Source organism: Pan troglodytes, chromosome 4 (genome assembly GCF_028858775.2).
Source record: "Pan troglodytes isolate AG18354 chromosome 4, NHGRI_mPanTro3-v2.0_pri, whole genome shotgun sequence".
NCBI lineage: Eukaryota > Metazoa > Chordata > Mammalia > Primates > Hominidae > Pan > Pan troglodytes.
The window spans coordinates 41,193,822-41,215,270 of record NC_072402.2 but is presented as its reverse complement, the minus strand read 5'-3'; the positions used below and the strand labels follow the sequence as shown (position 1 = coordinate 41,215,270).

At 37.6% G+C, this 21,449-nt stretch overlaps 1 protein-coding gene across 13 annotated transcripts in view; it reads right to left on the bottom strand.

The window, feature by feature from the left end:
- Positions 1–21,449, bottom strand: part of FAM169A (family with sequence similarity 169 member A) — an 89,766-nt gene that overhangs the window by 61,331 nt on the left and 6,986 nt on the right. For 8 of the 13 annotated variants that reach the window (XM_517703.9, XM_063810371.1, XM_009449020.5 and 5 more), the window contains exons 2-4: positions 2,949–3,083; positions 1,470–1,569; positions 375–460 (exon numbers count right to left, since the gene is read on the bottom strand). In XM_517703.9, the coding sequence (XP_517703.7) occupies positions 375–460; positions 1,470–1,569; positions 2,949–3,080 (318 nt within the window). In that variant the 5' untranslated portion in view covers positions 3,081–3,083. Of the gene's footprint in view, positions 1–374; positions 461–1,469; positions 1,570–2,948; positions 3,084–10,003; positions 10,025–21,449 lie in introns of those variants that run through there. The other 5 variants (XM_063810369.1, XM_054685047.2, XM_063810368.1 and 2 more) reach the window with 2 other exon arrangements.

The window sequence follows — 21,449 nt, the reverse complement described above, 5'->3', positions numbered from 1 at the left end:
CTAAAGAGGCCCTACTAATAAACAAGTTTCCTGGTCAGTCTCTCCTAGAGACAGAAGCTAAACAATCACACAAAGGGAACTAGCTTTTCCCCTATCAAATAAGAAAATCAGAAGCTAACGTGGATAAAGGTAGCCAAAGCTCAACTAACCCATAGGTATTCATTCTTCCTCACCCAATCTCAGATACTTATAGAATCACATAAAAATGGAGGAAGCCCAACCTGAATGCTGGCTTCATCTTAAGAATGAAATTCTAGGGTTTAATATAACCTGATTATTTTTAAATGGGGAAGAGCTCAAAAACTATCACTGTTTACAGGAAACACTGTGAAATGGCCTCAAAAGAAACACTCAAAATTAGAGGATCTTGTTACCTGCTTAAGCCCCTCTCTTGAAGGAACAGATGTTTTCACAATATCATCAATAGCCCACCACTGATCAGCAAGGTAAAGTGCCACAGCTAAAATAGAATAAATAATCATTAACACTTGAGTTTTAAAGTACACTTTTAGACTTAATAAGGCCATATTGTACTATAAAGTATCCATATACTTTATATTTAAGAGTATCTATATAAATCTTACCAAATAGTAATATTGTACTTTGTAGCCTCATTTATACCATTTTTATTTCACTGATATGGTTTGGCTACATCCCCACCCAAATCTCATCTTGAACTGTAATCCCCACAATTCCTACATGTAGAGGGTGATTCGATCATGGGTTGGGGTGGGGGGTCCCATTATCACAAGATCTGATGGTTTCATAATGTTTGACTGTTCCTCCTTCACACACGTGCGCACACACTCTCTCTTGCCTGCAACCATGTAAGACGTGCCTGCTTCCCCTTCTGCCATGATTGCAAGTTTCCTGTGGCCTCCCCAGCCATGCGGAACTGTGAGTCAATTTTTAATTTTTTTTTTTTTTTTTTTTTTGGAGATGGAGTTTCACTCTTATTGTCCAGGCTAGAGTGCAATGGTGTGATCTCAGCTGACTACAACCTCCACCTCCTGGGTTCAAGCGATTCTCCTGCCTCAACCTCCAAAGTAGCTGGGATTACAGGCATGTGCCACCATGCCCAGCTAATTTTGTATTTTTAGTAGAGACAGGGTTTCACCATGTTGGTCAGGCTGGTCTCAAACTTCTGACCTCAGGTGATCCACCCACCTCGACCTCCCAAAGTGCTAGGATTACAGGCATGAGCCACCGTGCCTGGCTATGAGAGTCAATTAAATCTCTTTCTATTATAAATTACCCAGTCTCAAGAAGTTCTTTATAGCAGTGTGATAGCAGACATTCATCCATCAAACATGTAGCTATAAGCAATTAAGAATTACATTTTAATAAAATTACAATTTGAAACACTTTAAAAAAAAAAACCAAATTCCTTCATGTAGCTACCTTTTAAATAAATTTCTAACAGTTTGGAGAAAAATTCCTTAACTTATAAAAATTAAGCAAAAAGAGACCTGTCAGTGAATCTTCAGGTGCAAAGAGAGCAAGAATTTTCTGGGTCTGATCTCCACCATAAAGAGGTACAAAGCCTACATTTGACAGGCTAATAGGAATCTGAAATGACAAATTAATAAAGATTAGTGAACAGTCTGTTAAGAAAATACATTAATCAATCTTTTATCAAAGTAGTAAATATTTCCTATGTTAATTTTAATTTATTTTATAGGAGACATTATTTCTAGTCTCTAAAAAAAGAGTAAATCAGATAGACTTCCCTTTTGGAATAATTTTATTGTCTTAGGGAAAATATGAAAAGTTGTTTCATAAATATTATTATGTATCTAGCCACACATCTGAATAAAAACCAAAGCTATAATATGGCCCATAAAGTCATTTAAAAAACAACTATAATTTATCATCTGTTATTTAGCCTACTTGAGGAAGATATTCCATTATCTAGTTAAAAAAAAAAAAAAAAAAAAAAGCAGGCCGGGCACAGTGGCTCACGCCTGTAATCCCAGCACTCTGGGGAGGCCAAGGCGGGCGGATCACAAGGTCAGGAGATCGAGACCATCCTGGCTAACACAGTGAAACCCCATCTTTACTAAAAATATCAAAAATTAGCCGGGCATGGTGGTGGGCGCCTGTAGTCCTAGCTACTCGGGAGGCTGAGGCAGGAGAATGGCGTGAACCCAGGAGGCAGACGTTGCAGTGAGCCAAGATCGTGCCAATGCACTCCAGCCTGGGCAACAGACTGAGACTCCATCTCAAAAAAAAAAAAAAAAAAAAAAAAAGCAGTCAAGTAAATTAATTTTTCTGGGAAGATACATGCTACTAATATCCTTTAACATTTTTTTGCCTTCATTTAATCCAACACTTATTCCCTATTTAGAGATAACATTACAATTCAGAGAATTATAAAAATATTGGTGCTGGGGAAGACTTTAAAAAATTCTTTAAGTCATCTCCAGAAGAAAAATCTAAGGCCTAGAGAGGTTAAGGAATTTGTCCACCACAGTTCACAGTGAAACTCTAATGGTTCCAAGTCTAATGATCTTTCTATCACAAAATATTATAATTTACTGACTAGAAAATTTGATTTTACTTTTTTAGAAAAAGGAAGAAAAGATTCATGGCACAAAAAATATGTAATTTAGTGTTTTGCTGATTTTTTAATTAAAAAATTTTCTAAACTCACAAATTCCAAATCTAAAGTAAATCTGAAGCAGCTCAAATATAGTAAACAGTCTTAGCAAAACTGGTGGTATTCTCACATATAATTTTAAAGCCATAAAGTCAAATAGCAATAACCTGTGGAGTTTCTCTTTTTAAAAACTGATCAACCAATATTTATCCATTTTACTGAATAGATTTCTGTAAAGATTTCAAAAATTAATGATTAACACTTAAAATGATTTTTTTAAAAAAGGATATTTATTTCATGTATAAACTGAACTGAAAAGATTGATGACAATCACTGCAGAACACCTTACCGTAATATTGAGAAGAGAAAAACACTCTGGATTTTCAGGGTCCCCACACCTTAAATCTGACATGTAATCTTCAGCAGAATTTTCCAATTCCTCATGGCTGCAATTTTCCAGCATATCCACAGGGAATGCCATCCTCTTTAACAAACAACATGGAACAAACAATTCAGAATATGAAACGCCATCTTCCTTTACTCACAGAAAATAAATTTTACTACCATGTTGCCATATTTTGTTATAACAAGATTTTTCTGTTTCACTTTGCCCGCAGAATACAACTTGAACCTGCTGATTTAACCATGCATGTCAAAAAGAAAACTTTCAAACATTATTCATTTGTATTAAAAACAGGCAATGAAATAAATTAACAGATACGTCCTTACATAACAAATATGGTCACATAGGCATAAGACATATTTATATGTACATACACACAAAAATACACATATAAATATACTCTCATAAACCACTCAACATAAAAGTCACTGTAAAAGGACACGAGAACTTGTTGGAATAATGAAAATGTTCTACAATTGGATTGTGATGATAGTTGCACAACCCTATAAATTTCAAAAAAAAAAAATCTAAAAAAAATCACTGCGGGCACAGTGGCTCACGCCTGTAATTCCAGCACTTTGGGGGGCCAAGGCAGGTGGATCATGAGGTCAGGAGTTCAAGACCAGCCTGGCCAAGATGGTGAAACCCCGTCTCTACTAAAAATACAAAAATTAGCCAGGCATGGTGGCAGATGCCTGTAATCCCAGCTACTGGGGAGGCTGAGGCAGGAGAATTGCTTGAACCCAGGAGGCAGAGGTTGCAGTGAGCCAAGATTGCACCACTGCGCTCCAGTCTGGGTGAAAGAGTGAGACTCTATCACAAACAAACAAACAAACAAAAATCACTGAATTGTACGGTTTGCAATAGATGAATATTATAAATTATAATTCTCATATATATAGCTTTTTTCTTTTTTTTTTTTTTTGAGATAGAGTTTTGCTCTGTCACCCAGGCTTAAGTGCATTGGTGCAATCATTGTTCTATGTAACCTTGAACTCTTGGGCTCAAACAATTCTTCTGCCTTGACCTCCCAAAGTGCTGGGATTACAGACACTAAGCCACCGTGCCAGGACTATCTTGCTGGGTTTTTTGTTGTTGCTCTTTTTTAAGCAAGATTTTAATGGGGAAACACTAAAGGTTTTAACACTAAAGATTAGAAAAACAAGGACTCCACTACTATATAACATTATGTAGGCAATGATCAATCCAATTAGACAAGAGAAAGCAATTAGAGGCATAATAACTGGGGTGGGAGTAGGGTAGAAGCGAAGCTATTGCTATATCTATTATTTGCAAATAATATACTTAACTGAAAAATTCAAAAGAATCCATGAAAAAACTATTCCAAGCAACAAGAAAATTTAGTAAAATAGGACATAAAATTAGCATACATAAAGACACCAGTCTTCATACATACAACGTAACAGTAAGAAGAAATAAGGGGGGCGGGGACAGCAAAGTAAAAATAGAAAAAGAAAGTATAAATAGAGATGAAGACCTCATTTACAACAGCAAAAATCAAAATAGGCTTAAATTCAACAACAGAAACAGCACAAAATCTATATAAAGAAAACTACAAAACATTCCTGAAAGTGAACAAGACAAAAGAGAAACCATGTTCTTGGAAAGAAAGCTTCAGCATCATAAAGGTACCGGATCTCCCTAAGATAATCTATTAATTTAATGCAATCCTAATGAAATACCTTTAAGGTTTTATTTTTTCCTGAGGCAAGAAAAGTTGATTATAAAATTAATTTGAAAGAACAGACAAGCAAAAATAGCTAGAAGAATGCACCCTGTCGGAGATTAAAACATCTTACAAAACTTCTATAATTAAAACAATGTGATACAGGCATGTGAATCAACAAATGGAACAAGATATAGAAATACACATACCTATGGAAATTGAGTATGTAATAATGGAGACATCTCATTTGGCGGGGAAAAGACTTTTTTAATAGGTAGTATTATTTCATTGGTCTATCTTTTTTTTAAATGAGACATTAATTTTGCTCATTTTGAACTTCTTATATTTGAAATCATTCAGTATGCTCTTTACTGTGTTAACTCTCTTCACTCAACACTACTTCTGTGAGAAACATGAACACTGTTGCATCTATCAGTTAATTTACCCATTATACTGCTGATGAACGTTTGGCTATTTCCAATATTTGGCAATTATGAATAAAGCTGCTATAAGCACTCCTGCATGAGCTTTCTGGTAGACGTACGTGGTCATTGTTGTTAGGTCTATATACCCAGGCTAACCAATGTTACTGAAAGTGAGACAACCCTACTGCATCCTGATGTGATTCAACAAGAAAATCAGACCTAAATCTAACCAAGCCATTAGAGAAATATGTTAAATGATGCCTTAAGTATGCAGTCAACCAAGTTTAGAATAACTCAGTTTCTTCCAAATATATGACATGCAGTTTATAGAAAAAAAGTAAGATGGAAAGAAAATATAAATTAAAAGTAACTTAAGAGACATGTCAATGCACTGCAGAGAGTATCCGGATTTATTTACTCTTGAAAATTTCAATGACAAGGCCGGGCACAGTGGCTCATGCCTGTAATCCCAGCACTTTGGGAGGCCAAGGAGGGTAGATGTAGATCACTTGAGCTCAGAAGATCAAGACCAGCCTGGGCCACACAGTGAGACCTTGGCTCTACAAAAATATGAAAATTAGCCGGGTATGGTGGTATGCACCTGTAGTCCCAGCTACTCAGGAGGCTGAGGTGAGAGAATTACCTGAGCCCAGGAGTTCAATAACGCAGTGAGGTATGATCGTGCCAGCCTGGGTAACACAGTGGGACCTTGTCTCAAAAACAAAAACAAAAAAACAAAAAAAGAAAAGAAAAGAAAAGAAAAATTTCCATGATAAAAAATTAAATAAAAAATAAACTTATGGGCCAGGCACAGTGGCTCACGCCTGTAATCCCGACACTCTGGGAGGCTGAGGCAGGCGGATCACAAGGTCAGGAGATGGAGACCATCCTGGCTAACACAGTGAAACTCCGTCTCTACTAAAAGTACAAAAAATTAGCTGGCTGGTGGTACACGCCTGTAGTCCCAGCTATTCGGGAGGCTGAGGCAGGAGGTGGAGTGTACGGTGAGCCAAGATCGCACCACTGCACTCCAGCCTGGGTGACAGAGTGAGACTCCGTCTCAAAAAAATAAAAACAAAAAATAAACTTATGATCTAAATCAAATACTAAGCTATTAGTTCTTAAAGGAAGTATAAAGTTAGTATAGAATATCTTGTTTTAAAAGTTACCTAGTTGGCATTTACCCAATAACCTCTTCAATTTTTATTTAAAACAGTTTTATAAAGGGGAAGGCAGAAGATCAACTAAAAGTTACTTTCCTCTTTGAAATGACCTTCAAACTTATTTTATCACAAAAGTATCAGAAGGCAAGAAACTGAAAATCTAATGGAAATACCAGAGAAACACCAAAAAAAGAGATAGGATTGACATACACTGTAACAGTTAATAACTGAGTATGTTTTTCTGAATTTTCAAGATATGATGATGATAAGAGGAACTATTTTTACCCTAATCTGAAAGTTAAGTCCTAAGGACTTTAAAACTTCATGTACATGCCGGGTGCGGTGGTTCACGCCTGTAATCCCAGCACTTTGGGAGGCTGAGGTGGTTGGATCACGAGGTCAGGAGATCGAGACCATCCTGGCTAACACAGTGAAACCCCATCTCTACTAAAAACACAAAAAATTAGCCGGGCGTGGTAGTGCGTGTCTGTAGTCCCAGCTACTCAGGAGGCTGAGGCAGGAGAATTGCTTGAACCTGTGAGGTGGAGGTTGCAGTGAGCCGAGATTGTGCCACTGCACTCCAGCCTGGGTGACAGAGCGAGACTCTGTCTCAAAAAATACAAATAAATAAATAAATAAAACTTGATGTACATATGGTTGGGAGCCTAATTTTATATAAATATGTACATTTCTACATCAAATTGATTTTTAAAAATCAAAACTTAAAAACAGAAAGCACAAATTCATTTCAACTGTTAGTAAATGTAAATGTCTAAATTAAAGAGAAGGTAAGAAAAACTTGTGAAATGATTTGGGAGTAATACCACAAGATTTGCAGCCAACTTTTCAAAAGCCTATGAATTTCAAGAGAGATCAACCAGGAGCTTATGCAAGTAAGATGTTATAGGTAGAAAAGGATCACAAAATAAAACAGTAGCTCTATTGTGAAGGAAGCTTCTTTGTTAGCTTGGGCAAATCTTTGTATTTCTATCAAATTCAATATGTAAAAGCAAACTAAGGAAATATAACATTATGTTCTATAGTCAGACCTAACAATTCCAATGAAGACTAAAATTGTAGATGAAATTATAAACACGAAACAAATGGTCAATAGTGGATAGAAGTAGTATGACTAGGAAAACAGAACGTAATAACTGTTTTTCTTCTCTTATGGACAAGACTCCTAATATCAAATATCCAAATTGTATCAAAGACTCAAACATACAAGTAAAGCACTAAGACATTTATTATACCATATCATTGACTAGATGAGGCTCAAGGATTAATGTCATAGTATTCTCCTTAAATCAGTTCAAAAGATTCACTTGAATATTAGCTACCAAAACAAAGTATGGATGAAACACATTTAAATTTTCATTTACTAAGAGCAATTGTAATCTAAAGAATGAAATGCAAATTTGTATTTGAAGACTGCTGCCAGAAACTTTGTCTATAAAAGCATAATCACAACCACATAAAAATAATATGGCAGCATAAAGAATACAAAATGGACATAAGAGTTTGATAGAACAGCAAGTTCAAGTTCACAAGTGATTTCTTTTTCACTTACTGTTACTATGATACTATGGTTCTTAGAAGATTTTAAATGCTAATTTCATATTTAAAATTCTAAATACGCATGTTATTTTAGATTGATCACTGAAAAGGAGAAAATTCTATTAAATAAGCAATAGGTCATCTAAATAAAGAATCCAAAGTCATAACACAGAATCACAGAACTTTAGGGTAGCAAACAGTCTTAGAAGTCTTGGCCTCAGCCTCCCAAGTAGCTAAGACCACAAGCACACACCATCGCACCCAGCTAGTCTGTATTTTTTATAGAGATGAGGTCTCCCCAGGTTGCCCAGGCTGGTCTCAAACTCCTGGGTTCAAGCGATCCTTCCGCCTCAGCCTCCAGCGTGATTATGTGATTACAGGTGTGAGCCACTGTGCGTGGCCCTAAGAGGCTTTAGTTAAGAGTGGTATACAGGCCCACCCTACTACGTCATGGCAGGGGTGAGACTGGAACACAGGACAGGTGTCCCTAAGTCCACTGATCTTTCCTCTATCCCAGTGTTGTCCAAACCTCAGTAATTTGCATACCACCATCAACATTTTTCTGAGTGTCAAGTGCCGTATCACTATATAATATTTTTCTCAATTCACTTAAAAAAACAAAAAAATAAAACGCATTCTTCTCATCCCATCCCTGCTCCCCTTTTATAATTGTGGTAAAATATACACAACAAAATTTACCATTTTAACCATTTTTAAGTATACAGTTCGGTATACTCACAATGTTGTGCAACCAGCACCACTATCCATTTCCAGAACTTTTTCATCACCCCAAACATGGTCTGTACCCATTAAACATTAACTGTCCATTCCTTCCCCCCACTACCCCCTGGTAACCTCTATTTTACTTCCTGTCTACGAATTGGACTATTCTAGGAACATTTTAAGTGAAATTATAGAATAACTGTCCTTTTGTGTCACGTTTATGTCACTGTACATAATGGTCACAAAGTTCATCCACGTTGTAGCATGTATCAGAATCTCAACTCATTTTTTAAGAAACATTTTATTAACCCTAAACTATTAAGACTTGCATGTGGGTACAACAATAAAGGGAAAAATATTAAGACCTATGAAACCACCAATTTGATATATTAGATTATACATTTTCCTAATCAGCATTAAATTTCCTATAATTTAAATGTTCACCTGAATATAATCTAAAAATATCTACCAAATCGCCAGTAGTATGTCAGCACATTAGAAAACACAGCACTATACAAAAACACACTACTACAGATCAAAGGCAAGTAGAATATCACTAAAGTGTGAAAACAGAAATTAGTGATTCTTCATTCTCTTTTTCAAGTAAGGTTTTTTAACAGAAAAAATGACTTCTCGGCTTATTTTTATTACTGTCAAAGATTTTTTTTCATATACAAAATGTTACTTAAATACAAAACAACCCTGTGTCCCAGAGTCTGACAATTTAGATAACCTCAAATTTGCATACAGAAGAGCACCAGTGGAGAAACCCCTTAGTTAAATGTTGTGATTTCTGAACACGGTTTAAAAACAACTGTATCCATCATAGCTTTTAATATGAAAAAAACTGGAAAATACTTCCCTAATTCCAAAGGCCCAGACACACACACACCTATACCTCTCTTCCAAAATATTTTTATGTTTGCAAATCTGTTCTGAAATCCATTACTTTTGTTTCCAGTCATTCTCAGTGCTAAATTTTATTCGAATTTAAAGGAAGATGAAAGAATTAGAAATTATTATTATAAATCAGTAACAGCAGCAGGTAACATTTACTGAGAAATATCCCTTTATCAGGCTTTAGAGAGACTGTCACATTTACTATATAACAAGGAACTCCTATCTGCCCCATTTGATAGATGAAAAAACAGTTTTGGAGTTCAAGAGACTTGACTAACATCATACCACTAGTGAGACTAGAGAAATATGAACCTAGGCAATCAGATATACTTTTAAATATAATTATTTTTATTAAATATGCAAAATCAAATATAGTATTTGTCATGGTTACATAACATTTTCTTTTGTAAAATATAATGATTATATTATTAAATATTCTATTCACATATTACACGAGAAAGAGCACTAGAAATGGAATTCTGTGACCTTGGCTCTGGGGTCAGCTCTGCCGCTAACTAGCTTTATGACCATAGGCAAGTTACTTACCCTCTTTAGGCTTCTGTACTCTCATTGGTAACGTGATGCAACTGGACAGGATAATCCTAAAGACCTTTTCACCTCTAAATGCTTGGAATTGTTTTTTTGTTTGTTTTTGAGTCTTGGTTAATTTAAGACTATGTAAATTGCTAGCCTAACAGTGGTTCTGCTACTACAGTTTAGAGAGGCAGCGGAAGGGTGGTAAAGTTCCAGAGAGAAATATAGGTTGCTATGATAAATCCCTTGCTTCTCTCTCTTTTTTGTTGTTTTTAAGCTTCTGTTCTATGTTACGTAACTGTAAAGCTGTCAGATCAAATTCTGTCAAGTACTTTATGCTCTGTCCATGAGATAAACCAAAAGGCCTAACTAGATTCTACATGAATGAGAAAGCTTAATGTAGCCTTAAGTGAACTCATCAAAAAACTGACACAGAATGGACAGCGAAGTGTAAAAAGTGTCCAAACTAATTTACAAATTAAGCGAATGGTATGCTCATTAATCCAGGGTAAGCTGTATAAAAACATAATACCAAGACCTCTTATATAAGAGATCTAAGATCATGAGCATCTGCTATATTGTATCTACCTTTTAATAATTCCTTTTTCCCAAAAAAAATATGTATTTGACAGAATGGATAACCGTAAGAAAAGCATGAAAAGAGTTAGAAAACAAATTTATATTATTGTGATTTTTTTCCCTATTTATTGTTGATTACTGGATGCCAACTATATTCTGAAAAGATGGGAACATATTCTACATGTTCAGCTCATAAGTTATTTCATGATTCTTACAGGTTACTGCTATTATTTGGGGGCTTTGTGGAGAGAGGCAGACCCAAAAAGAAGTATGTACACTATAGAGCTGAAAGAATTCTCAGGGAAAAAAATAATTATCTCAACCAATCCAATTCATGATCCTACCTCTCACAATTGTCTCTCCAACACCGAGAATAGGTTAGGTATCCAGGCAACATAATCAGCAATGCTCTCAACCTTATTTCTGAACCTTATTATGATTCCTCTCTTGATTCCTCCCTTTTCTGTTTTCTAACATCATTTCCTTCCCTAATTAACCTGGGCCCTGTACTACATCAGCTCAACTAATCCCTTTACCTTACTTTTTCTTCTATCGCTCCTGCCCTACACAAGGTCCTAAACGCTAGATTCCTCTAACCACTCATCTTTTTCTACTATGAGAGCCGAGTTTTTGAATATGACAAAATAACTGCTACAACTATCAAAATCTCAGATGGGCCTCAACACTGTTCAGCAATCCTTTTCTGTTTTCTGGGAAAGTAAAAACATTTAATTATGTATGGGTTAGGACTGTCTATAAATTAGGTAATGGAGCAGGAAGTTGAATGGGATTCATATCTGTTAGCTCTTCTTATTTCAAGCAGGAAGCAAAACCATCTTTTGAAGTTATAACCACTAATCCGATAGTGGACTATGTGCCAGGTTCTATTCCGAACACTTCACGTGTATCACCTGATGTAACTTTTATCTAAAACCCATGAGGTGGGTGTTTTAATTCTCTTCACTTGGCCGAAAAGGAAACAAAGACACAAAGTGGCTGAGTAACTTGTTCAAGGCCACACTACTAGTAAGCAGCAGAGCTAGTATCTGAACCCGGCAGTCCAACTCCGATGTCTGTTTTTTTCCATCACATTGGTATGTCTGAAAGCACAGCATCTCAGGCAGCCCTAATATGGTTAAAGATTGCTTAATATATGTCAGGGGAAGTGTTCCAAGTATTCTTTCCAACTCAAGGTTTAATTCTCTCTTCATGTACAGGAAAATACTCCTAGATAAGAAATCATTTAAGCATGAAGATACTGCGTATTTGGTATGTTTTAGGCCTTCAAAAGCAAAATCCAGCTATATTGCAAAGGATTTTGAGAGTGTGTGAAAGCTGGTAGAAAATACTGGTTAAGGGAGTGTATTCTTGAGCCAAACTAACAGGATTACTAGCTATGTAACCATGGGCAAATTACCTGAACATACAGAACACATAGAGGAAAATTCCTTCTGGTTGAGAAAGGAATAAACTGCTGCAACTAATAACTAGAAATCAATCAAAACTTTTGCATCTAAAAAGAAAAAACTCAGAGGCAAATTATAACCAGTATGACTTATACAATCTAATACCTTAATACAGACGAATAATGCAGTGTTTTTTTTAAAAGCTAAGATGCAAATAAATAAGCAAAGGTCATGAATAGAAAATTCATAAAACAGGAAAAACAAACCACTTCTTTTTTTGAAAAAATGCCTACTTGCATTAGTTTTTTGCTTTGTTTTTGTTTGTTGTTAGAGACAGAATCTCACTCTGTCACCCAGGCTGGAGTGCAGTGGCACGAACATAGCTCACTATAGCCTCAAACTTCTCGGCTCAACAATCCTCGTACATCAGCCTCCTGAATGGCTAAGAATACAGGCACATGCCACCACACCCAGCTAAGTTTTTTAAAAGATTAATATATCTGTACAGCAAAGTCTGGAAGGATACATTATAGTGTTAACAGTAATTACTCCTGGTAAGGTGAAGGAAGAAGAGAGAGGGCCCCAAGGCAGGAAACACAAGAGAAGAAAGTCAATTCCCCTTAGGGCCTCCTTCCTCCAGTGGCTTACTTCGTAGTGCAGTCTCTCTTGGATACGGCCTATCTTGTGATAGGCAAAATTTGGGTTACATGCCTCCATCCTAATTCCAAGGGAGACAAAATATCAATTTTTAGTGTTCCACCCTGGGGAGCCAAAGCAGGACTCATAAGGCTGAAATGAAACTCATAAAGTTATTTCAAAGGTGCTCAACATTTGGAACACAAAATACATACTGAATTACCACACCCAGGAATGGATGATAAATCATTATCTTACTATCTATATTCTATGAACAGGAAATACAGAATGCTACTTACTTGCCTCAAAACATTTGCAAAAGCCTAACAATAAATTAATAGATATTTAAGAGAGAAAGAAATAGAAATGGGCTTGTAATTGAAGCTTCCACATGATCCTACTACATACTGTAGTACAGTAAAGTAATACATTTGCCTGTGGAATGTGTCAGCAACTCTGGTACTTCACAACCCAGACTACTAAATACTCTTTATAAATCAGCAGTGTACAAAGCTCAGGAAAGAAAAAATAAGCACTTAAATTAATAAATCATAAAATTGTGTCCATTTCAACACTGACAATATAAAATTTCTTACATTATACCTGGCTTCTCTACCACGTATCTGACTATACAGGGACTTTAGTAAAGTTAACAGGGATTGGACATAGTAAACCTCCAGGATACAACCAATTTTTAAAAACACGAGTCTAACTATATGTTCACTGTTGTAGATATTTTTAACATAAAATATCACAGAGATTTGTCTCATTTAGAACAATGAAGACTGATGTTTTCATTTTAAAGGAAACATGTCTAACTCACAACAAAAGCAAAAAGAAACCAAAACTTGGCACTTAATTTTGGCATACCATTTGCGAAATATTCTGCTGAGTCACAATCCCCATCACTACCCGACCAAACTCCCTAGTATTTTCACTAGACAACTAAGAAATATAACCATGGGCTGCCATTATATAGCAGAGTATCTCAGCAATTTGGAAAAATGGCAGCCCCTGAACCACAGGCTCTCCAATTCTGTGCTTTTGGGCCTCTCCAACTCTGCACTTGGAGCTATGGCCTCATTAACCTGCTTGTGCTACTCTCTTGCAAACTCAGGTAGGCTTATTTACCCAGATTCAGTACAATTCTTACCTCTCATTGGCAGCAGGCCCATGGGAAGAAGGCACAAGAGATAGTAGTCTTATCTAACTTCAAAGCATATTTACTAAATAAATGAATGACTGAATAAAAGTTTGTATAAATAAACCAAACACTGGTGCTAGGAGGAAGAGCTGCCACAGATGAACAAGAACATGCTGCTAGATAAAAAGTAACAGATGTCCTTTCAAGAGGCAGATAGTGGGGAAGACCCTCAAAAAGAATATGCTGAATGGATGACTGAAAGTACACCGAGAACGGCAAGTAGTTGGATTTACCAAGAGAGTTAAGGTATATAAAGGCAAATGGTGGTGGAAGTACTAGGAAAATAAATTAAGGACAGAACATACCAGGCCAAGAATCCCAGATTAAAGAATTTAGACTTCACTTGGTATACAAGCAGCAGGCCATTAAGGGACCTTGGGCAGGGAAGAGACATTCAAGGCTATTCTTTAAGACAAATTACCTGACAGCTACATATAGGTTGGATTGGTAGGAAGAACTGAAGGGAGACAAGTTGAGGTGCTGTTATGGTAAGTACCTTGTGCATAAATCTTTTAATATACTTATCACATAACAATACATAATACATAATAATGTGGTTCATTTTTCTTCATCTGTCTCTCCTACCAGGCTCAGACCTCCAGAGAGAAAGAATCTACTTTTTCAGCACATGTAAAAAGTGAGGATGAGCCAAATGATCACTGATAGCCCTTCTCATTAATAACATACAGGTCTACAATGGATTACTTTCCTTCCAAGCACTTATAGCTTAGCTGGAGATGGAAGCTAGGAAGAAAGGTCTTAATTTACAAAAGGATAATAACCTCAAAATGTCATTTACAATCTTTTTTTAAACTCAGAATGTATTTTCTGATGATAATAACAAGAGAACCACCATTTACTGATTGCTTATCTTGCACCTCGCATTGTGTTGAAACACTCTACACATCTCATTCCTCGAAATGATCCTATGAATCAGGTATTCCTACACACCCTTTCTGAATGAGGAGTCTCAGATGTGGAGAGGTTAAGTAAGCTGTCCAAGTTCACACAATTAGGAAGTGGCCAAGTCCAGCTCTGAGCCTAGGCAATCTGTCTCCAGAGGGGTTTAACCTGGTGGCCAGGTTTAAAGGTCAAGACAACAGGCCAACATAATCCATGATGTATCTAAGTGTAATAAAATTAAAGAATATAACAACCAGATTATTCAGTCTCTGCTTAGGAGTTAAATGTTTTCAAACCTTGCAATATAGTTTCTTCGGACTTTCTATATCTAATCACTGTGACCCATCTTCTTCAGAATATTTTTTTTTTTTTTGAGACAGAGTCTTGCTCTGCTGCCCAGGCTGCAGTGCAGTGGCGCCATCTCGGCTCACTGCAAGCTCCGCCTCCCGGGTTCACGCCATTCTCCTGCCTCAGCCTCCCGAGTAGCTAGGACTACAGGCACCTGCCACCACACCCGGCTAATCTTCTTCAGAATTTTTAAATGGTTACTACGCAATAAAAATGAAGCCAAGTGTTTTAAAGCTGAAGTTAAAAAAAAAAAAAGAAACATAAAAACTGATGAAGTAAAATGCCTACCCAATATATCTTTTATTTTTAATTTTTGTGGGTACATAGCAGTGTATATATTTATGGGATACATGAGATATTTCAATCCAGGAAACAATGCATAATAATCACACCAGGGTAAATAATCATATATAGGTCAGGTGCAGTGGCTCACACCTGTAATCCCAGCACTTTGGGAGGCCAAGATGGGCAGATCACCTGAGGTTAGGAATTCAAAACCAGCTTGGCTAACATGGTGAAACCTCGTCTCTACTAAAAATACAAAAAATTAGCCAGGTATGGTGGCGGATGCCTGTAGTCTTAACTACTCAAGAGGCTGAGGCAGGAGAACTGCTTGAACCTAGGAGGTGGAGGTTGCAGTGAGCCAAGACTGCACCACCGCACTCCAGCCTGGGTGACACAGCGAGACTCCATCTCAAAAATAATAATAATAATAATCACATCCATCACCTGAGGCATTTATCCTTTGTGTTACAAACAACCCAATCACATTTTGTTATTTTTAAATGTAGAATAAACTGTTGACTATCATCACACTGTTGAGCTGTCAAGTGCTAGATCTTCTTCATTCAATCTAACTATGTTTTTGTACCCACTGACCAGACTCACTTCCTCCCACCACCCACTACCCTCCCCAGCCTCTGGTGACCATCACTCTACTCTCTATCTCCATGAATTTAATTGTTCTAATTGTTTTAGCTCCCATAAATGAGAGCATGCAAAGTTCATCTTTCTGTGTCTGGCTTATTTTACTTAACATAATGATCTCAAGTTCCATCCATGTTGTTGCAAATAATAGGATCTCATTCCTTTTTATGTCTGAATAGTACTCCATTGTGCATATGTACCATATTTTCTTTATCCATTCATTCGATGATTGACACTCAAGTTGCTTTCAAATCTTAGCTATTATGAATAGTGCTGCAATAAACATGGGAGTGCAGAAATCTCTTTGATATACCGATTTCTTTCTTTCTTTTGGGTATATACCAAGCAGTGAGATTGCTGGATTATATGGTAGCTCTATTTCTAAATTGTGAGGAACCTTTAAACTGTTCTCCATAGTGGTTATACTAATTTACATTCCCACCAACAGTGTACGTGGGTTCAATTTTCTCCACATCCTCACCAGCATTCGTTACCGCCTGTCTTTTGGATGAAAGCCATTTTAACTAGGGTGAGATGATATCTCACTGTAGTTTGTTTTTTGTTGGCTTTTGCTTTTGTTTTTGAGACAGGGTCTGCTCTGTTGTCCAGGCTGGAATGCGGTGGCACAATCCCAGCTCACTGCAGCCTCCATCTCCTAGGCTCAAGAGATCCTCCCACCTCAGCCTCCCCAGTAGCTGGGACGACAGGTATGCACCACCATGTTCAGCTAATTTTTTGGTATTTTTTGTAGAGATGGGTTTTCACCATGTTGCCCAGGCTGGTCTCGAATTCCTGAGCTTGAGCAATCTGCCCACCTTGGCCACCCAAAGCGCTGGGATTATAGGCATAAGCCACCGTGCCTGGCCTTACTGTAGTTTTGATTTCCATTCTGCTGATGATCAATGATGTTGAGTACCTTTTCATATACCAGTTTGCTGTTTGTATGTCTTTTTTTAGGAAATATCTACTCAGATCTTTGGCTCATTTTTTAATCAGATTATTACATGTTTTCAACTATTGAGTTGTCTGAGTTTCTTATATATTCTGGTTATTAATTCCTTGTCAGATAGACAGTTTGCAGATATTTTCTCCCATTCTGTGGGTTGTCTCTTCACTTTGTTGTTTCCTTTGCTATGCAGAAGCTTTTTAACTTGACATGATCCCACTTATCCATTTCTGCTTTGATTGCCTGTCTTGTGGGGTATTGCTCATGCAACCTTCGCCCACGCCTATGCCCTGGAGAGTTTTCCCAATGTTTTATGTTAATGGTTTCATAGTCTGAGGTCTTGGATTTCAGTTTTTAATCCATTTTGATTTGGTTTTTGTATATGGCAAGAGATACAGGTCTAGTTTCATTCTTCTGCGTATGGATATCCAGTATTCCCAGCACCATTTATTAAAGAGATTTTCCTTTCCCCAGTGTATGTTCATGTTACCTTTGTCAAAAATGAGTTCACTGTAGATGCGTAGATTTATTTCTGGGTTCTCTATTCTGTTCCATTGGTCTATATGTCTGTTTTTACGCTGGTACCATGCTGTTTTGATTATTACAGCTCTGTAGTATAATCTGAGGTCAGATAATGTGATTTCTCCAGTTGTGTTCTTTTTACTCAGGATAGCTTTGGCTATTCTGGGGTCTTTTGTGGTTCCATATACATTTTAGGATTTTTTTTTTCTATTTCTGTGAAGAATGTCATTGGTATTTTAATAGAAATTGCATTGAATCTGTAGATTGCTTTAGGTAATATGAACATGTTGACAATATTGATTCTTCCAATATACGGACATGAAATATCTTTCCATTTTTTATGTACTCTTCAATTTCTTGCATCAATGTTTTATAGTTTTCATTGTAGACATCTTTTACTTCCTTGGTTAAGTTTATTCCTAGGTATTTTATTTGGACAAATATTTTATTTGGACAAATATTTCTTTAATGAGTTACTCCAAAATAGAGCTAGGGGAAAAATAAAATTCACTACATTGCACTATAGTTTTTTAATCATCCATTGCTGAAGGACAGAGACAAATAAGAAGACCTTGAGATTTAGATGATACTAGATTAAATATGAACCATAACCAAGGTTTTTTTTAAGATTAAATAAATTTTCCATCTAGGGAGGGAAAAACATCCCTACATTTTTCATGGATCAGACAGTATCTGCAGTGTTTTATTCCCTTCCAAGGGGCACATTTTAAGAAAAAAAAAAAAAAAAAGGCCAGGTGCAGTGGCTCACGCCTGTAATCCCAGTGCTTTTGGAGGCCGAGGCGGGCAGATCACAGGGTCAGGAGATCGAGACCATCCTGACTAACACAGTGAAACCCCATCTCTACTAAAAATACAAAAAATTAGCCTGGTGTGGTGGCGGGCACCTGTAGTCCCAGCTACTCGGGAGGCTGAGGCAGGAGAATGGTGTGAACCCCGGAGCCGGAGGTTGCAGTGAGCCGAGATAGCACCACTGCACTCCAGCCTGGGCCACAGAGTGAGACTCCACCTCAAAAAAAAAAAAAAAAATCACACTGCAAAACTGGAATGCCTCCAACGGAGAAGGCCAAGAGGGCAAAGGATCTCGAAACCATGGTACACCAGATAAGGAACTGAAATTGGGAGAAATAATTCTCACTGGGGAAGGGAAGCAAGAAAGCTACCCTTGGCTGGGCATGGTGGCTCACACCTGTAATCCTAGCACTTTGGGAGGCCAAGGTGGGCAGAGCCAATGAACTCACAAGTTCAAGACCAGCCTGGGCAACACGGCGAAACCCCGTCTCTACAAAGAATACAAAAAATTACAGGCCATGGTGGTACGCACCTGTAGTCCCAGCTACTCAGGGGGCTGAGGGAGAATGGCTTGAGTCCGGGAGGCAGAGGTTGCAGGGAGGTAGAGGCCGCAGTGAGTCAAGACTAGACTGCACCACTGCACTCCAGTCTGGGTGATAGAGCCAGACCTTGCCGCGAAAAAAAAAAAAAAAAAAAACTACCCTTAAAATATTTGAAGAATCAATATGCTGATGAAAAGTTTAGAAGTTTAGACTTATTCTGTATATCTTTAAAGGGTAAAAGAACTGAGACTTTCCAACAATAAATTCTACCCAAAAATGAATTAATTACAGTGCATGAAAACATGACCAGCCAACAAACTAGTCAAAGAATACTGTTAGTTACAGTTGGTATGTTTCCAACTAGAGACAGGAGAAACTTCTCTCTGCCCATTGTAAGTACTGTCACAGGCACAAGAACTTCCCTTGGGTCTATCCAAGCCAGTATGCCATTTTTTCCATCCATAGATGCTACTCGGATACAAAAAAATTAGTATTCTCCAAACAAAATTTATTCAGAATCACTTCTATTTCCTCTTTCATGGTTTGAAATTAATTTCAAGTATTTTTAGATATGTATTATATTCTAAAGCCAAATATCAAGATGTCTACAATTTGGGTACTTCATGGAATACTACAGTCAAAAAAAAAAAAAAGAACAAGGCCAGGCGCGGTGGCTCACGCCTATAATCCCAGTACTTTGGGAGGCCAAGGCAGGCAGATCACGAGATCAGGAGTTTGAGACCAGCCTGACCAACATGGTGAAACTCCGTCTCTACTAAAAATACAAAAAAATTAGCTGGGCGTGGTGGTAGGTGCCTGTAATCTCAGCTACTTGGGAGGCTGAGGCAAGAGAATTGCTTGAAGCTGGGAGGCCAAGGTTGCAGTGAGCCCAGATCACGCCACTGCACTCCAGCCTGGGTGACAGTGCGAGACTCCATCTCAAAAAAACAAAAAAAACAAACAAAAACATCGTGTCCTTTGCAGCAACATGGATGCATGCAGATGGAGGCTATTATCCTAAAGGAATTAACAAAGTAAGAAAAACCGAATACCACATGTTCTCACTTATAAATGGGAGCTAAACGCTGGGTACACATGGACACAATGAGGGGAACAACAGACACCAGGGCTTACTTGAAGGTAGAGGGTGGGAGGAGTGTAAAGGGTCAAAAAGCTACCTATCAGGTACTATGCACACTACCTCAGTGACTAAATCATTTGTACACCAAACCCCAGCAACACGCAATTCGCCCATTTAACAAATCTGCACATGTCCTCCCGAACCTAAAATCAAAGTTGAAAAATTAAAAAGTAAAAAAAAATTTGGGTACTTTTTTGCTAAATTTAGCTATATTTTCCACTCATGAGTATAAATAATACAGAACACCACCATATCTAAAATTAGAAGACAGCCTTTTAGTTTGGGATCCATAAAAGCTATAGAGGGGGCTAACATTAATTATTTTCCATTTTTAAAAACAAAACAAGGCTGTGCATGGTGGCTTACACCTGTAATCCCAACACTTTGGGAGGCCAAGGCATGTGGATCACCTGAGATCAGGAGTTCAAGATGGGCCTGGCCAACATGGCAAAACCCGTCTCTACTAAAAATATAAAAAATTAGCCAGGCATGGTAGCACACGCCTGTAGTCTCAGCTACTCAAGAGGCTGAGGCAGGAGAATTGCTTGAACCCGGGAGGCGGAGGGTGCAGTGAGCTGAGACAGTGCCATTGCACTCCAGCCTGGGTGACACAGCAAGATTCCATCTCAAAAAAACAAAAACCAAAAAACATACATTTCCCCTACATTAATACACAAACTAACAAAAAATGAAGGTTTTCTCTTTTTTTTTTTTTTTTTTTGAGACAGAGTCTTGCTCTGTCACCCAGGCTAGAGTGCCGTGGCACAATCTCAGCTCACTGCAACCTCCACCTCCTGGATTCAAGCAATTCTCCTGCCTCAGCCTCCTGAGTAGCTGGGATTACAGGCACATGCCATCAAGCCTGGCTAATTTTTGTATTTTTAGTAGAGACAGGGTTTCACCATGTTGGTCAGGCTGGTCTCAAACTCCTGACCTCGTGATCCACCCGCCTTGGCCTCCCATAGTGCTGGGATTACAGGCGTGAGCCACCACGCCCGGCGAAGGTTTTCTTAATTTTTAACATTTCTATCAACTCAACTTGTGGTTATACTATATCTCATGTAAATCAAAAGCTGTGACTGATGAGTGATAGATACATCATGATTTTTTTAAATAAGGAAGCAAATAACTGCTTTGAAATGTATCTCAGCTGAGCATGGTAGCTCATGCCTATAATCCCAGCACTTTGGGAGGCTGAGATAGAAGGACTGCTTGAGGCCAGGAGATCAAGACTAGCCTGGGCAACAAAGCGAGACCCCATCGCTATTAGAAAAGAAAAGAACCTCAACGAAGTGTCATACATGGTACATGGGGTGGGTGTAGAGAGATAATAAAAGGGAGAAAAGGTAAGAAGATGAGGATCACTGAACTAGATACTAAAAGCTATCCTAATTCCACTGATAATAATATTAGTAGCTCACCATTAATACATTATCACATTGAGGTAATTCTGTCAACAACATTTTGAGATAAATTCTGTAATAACCACTCTTT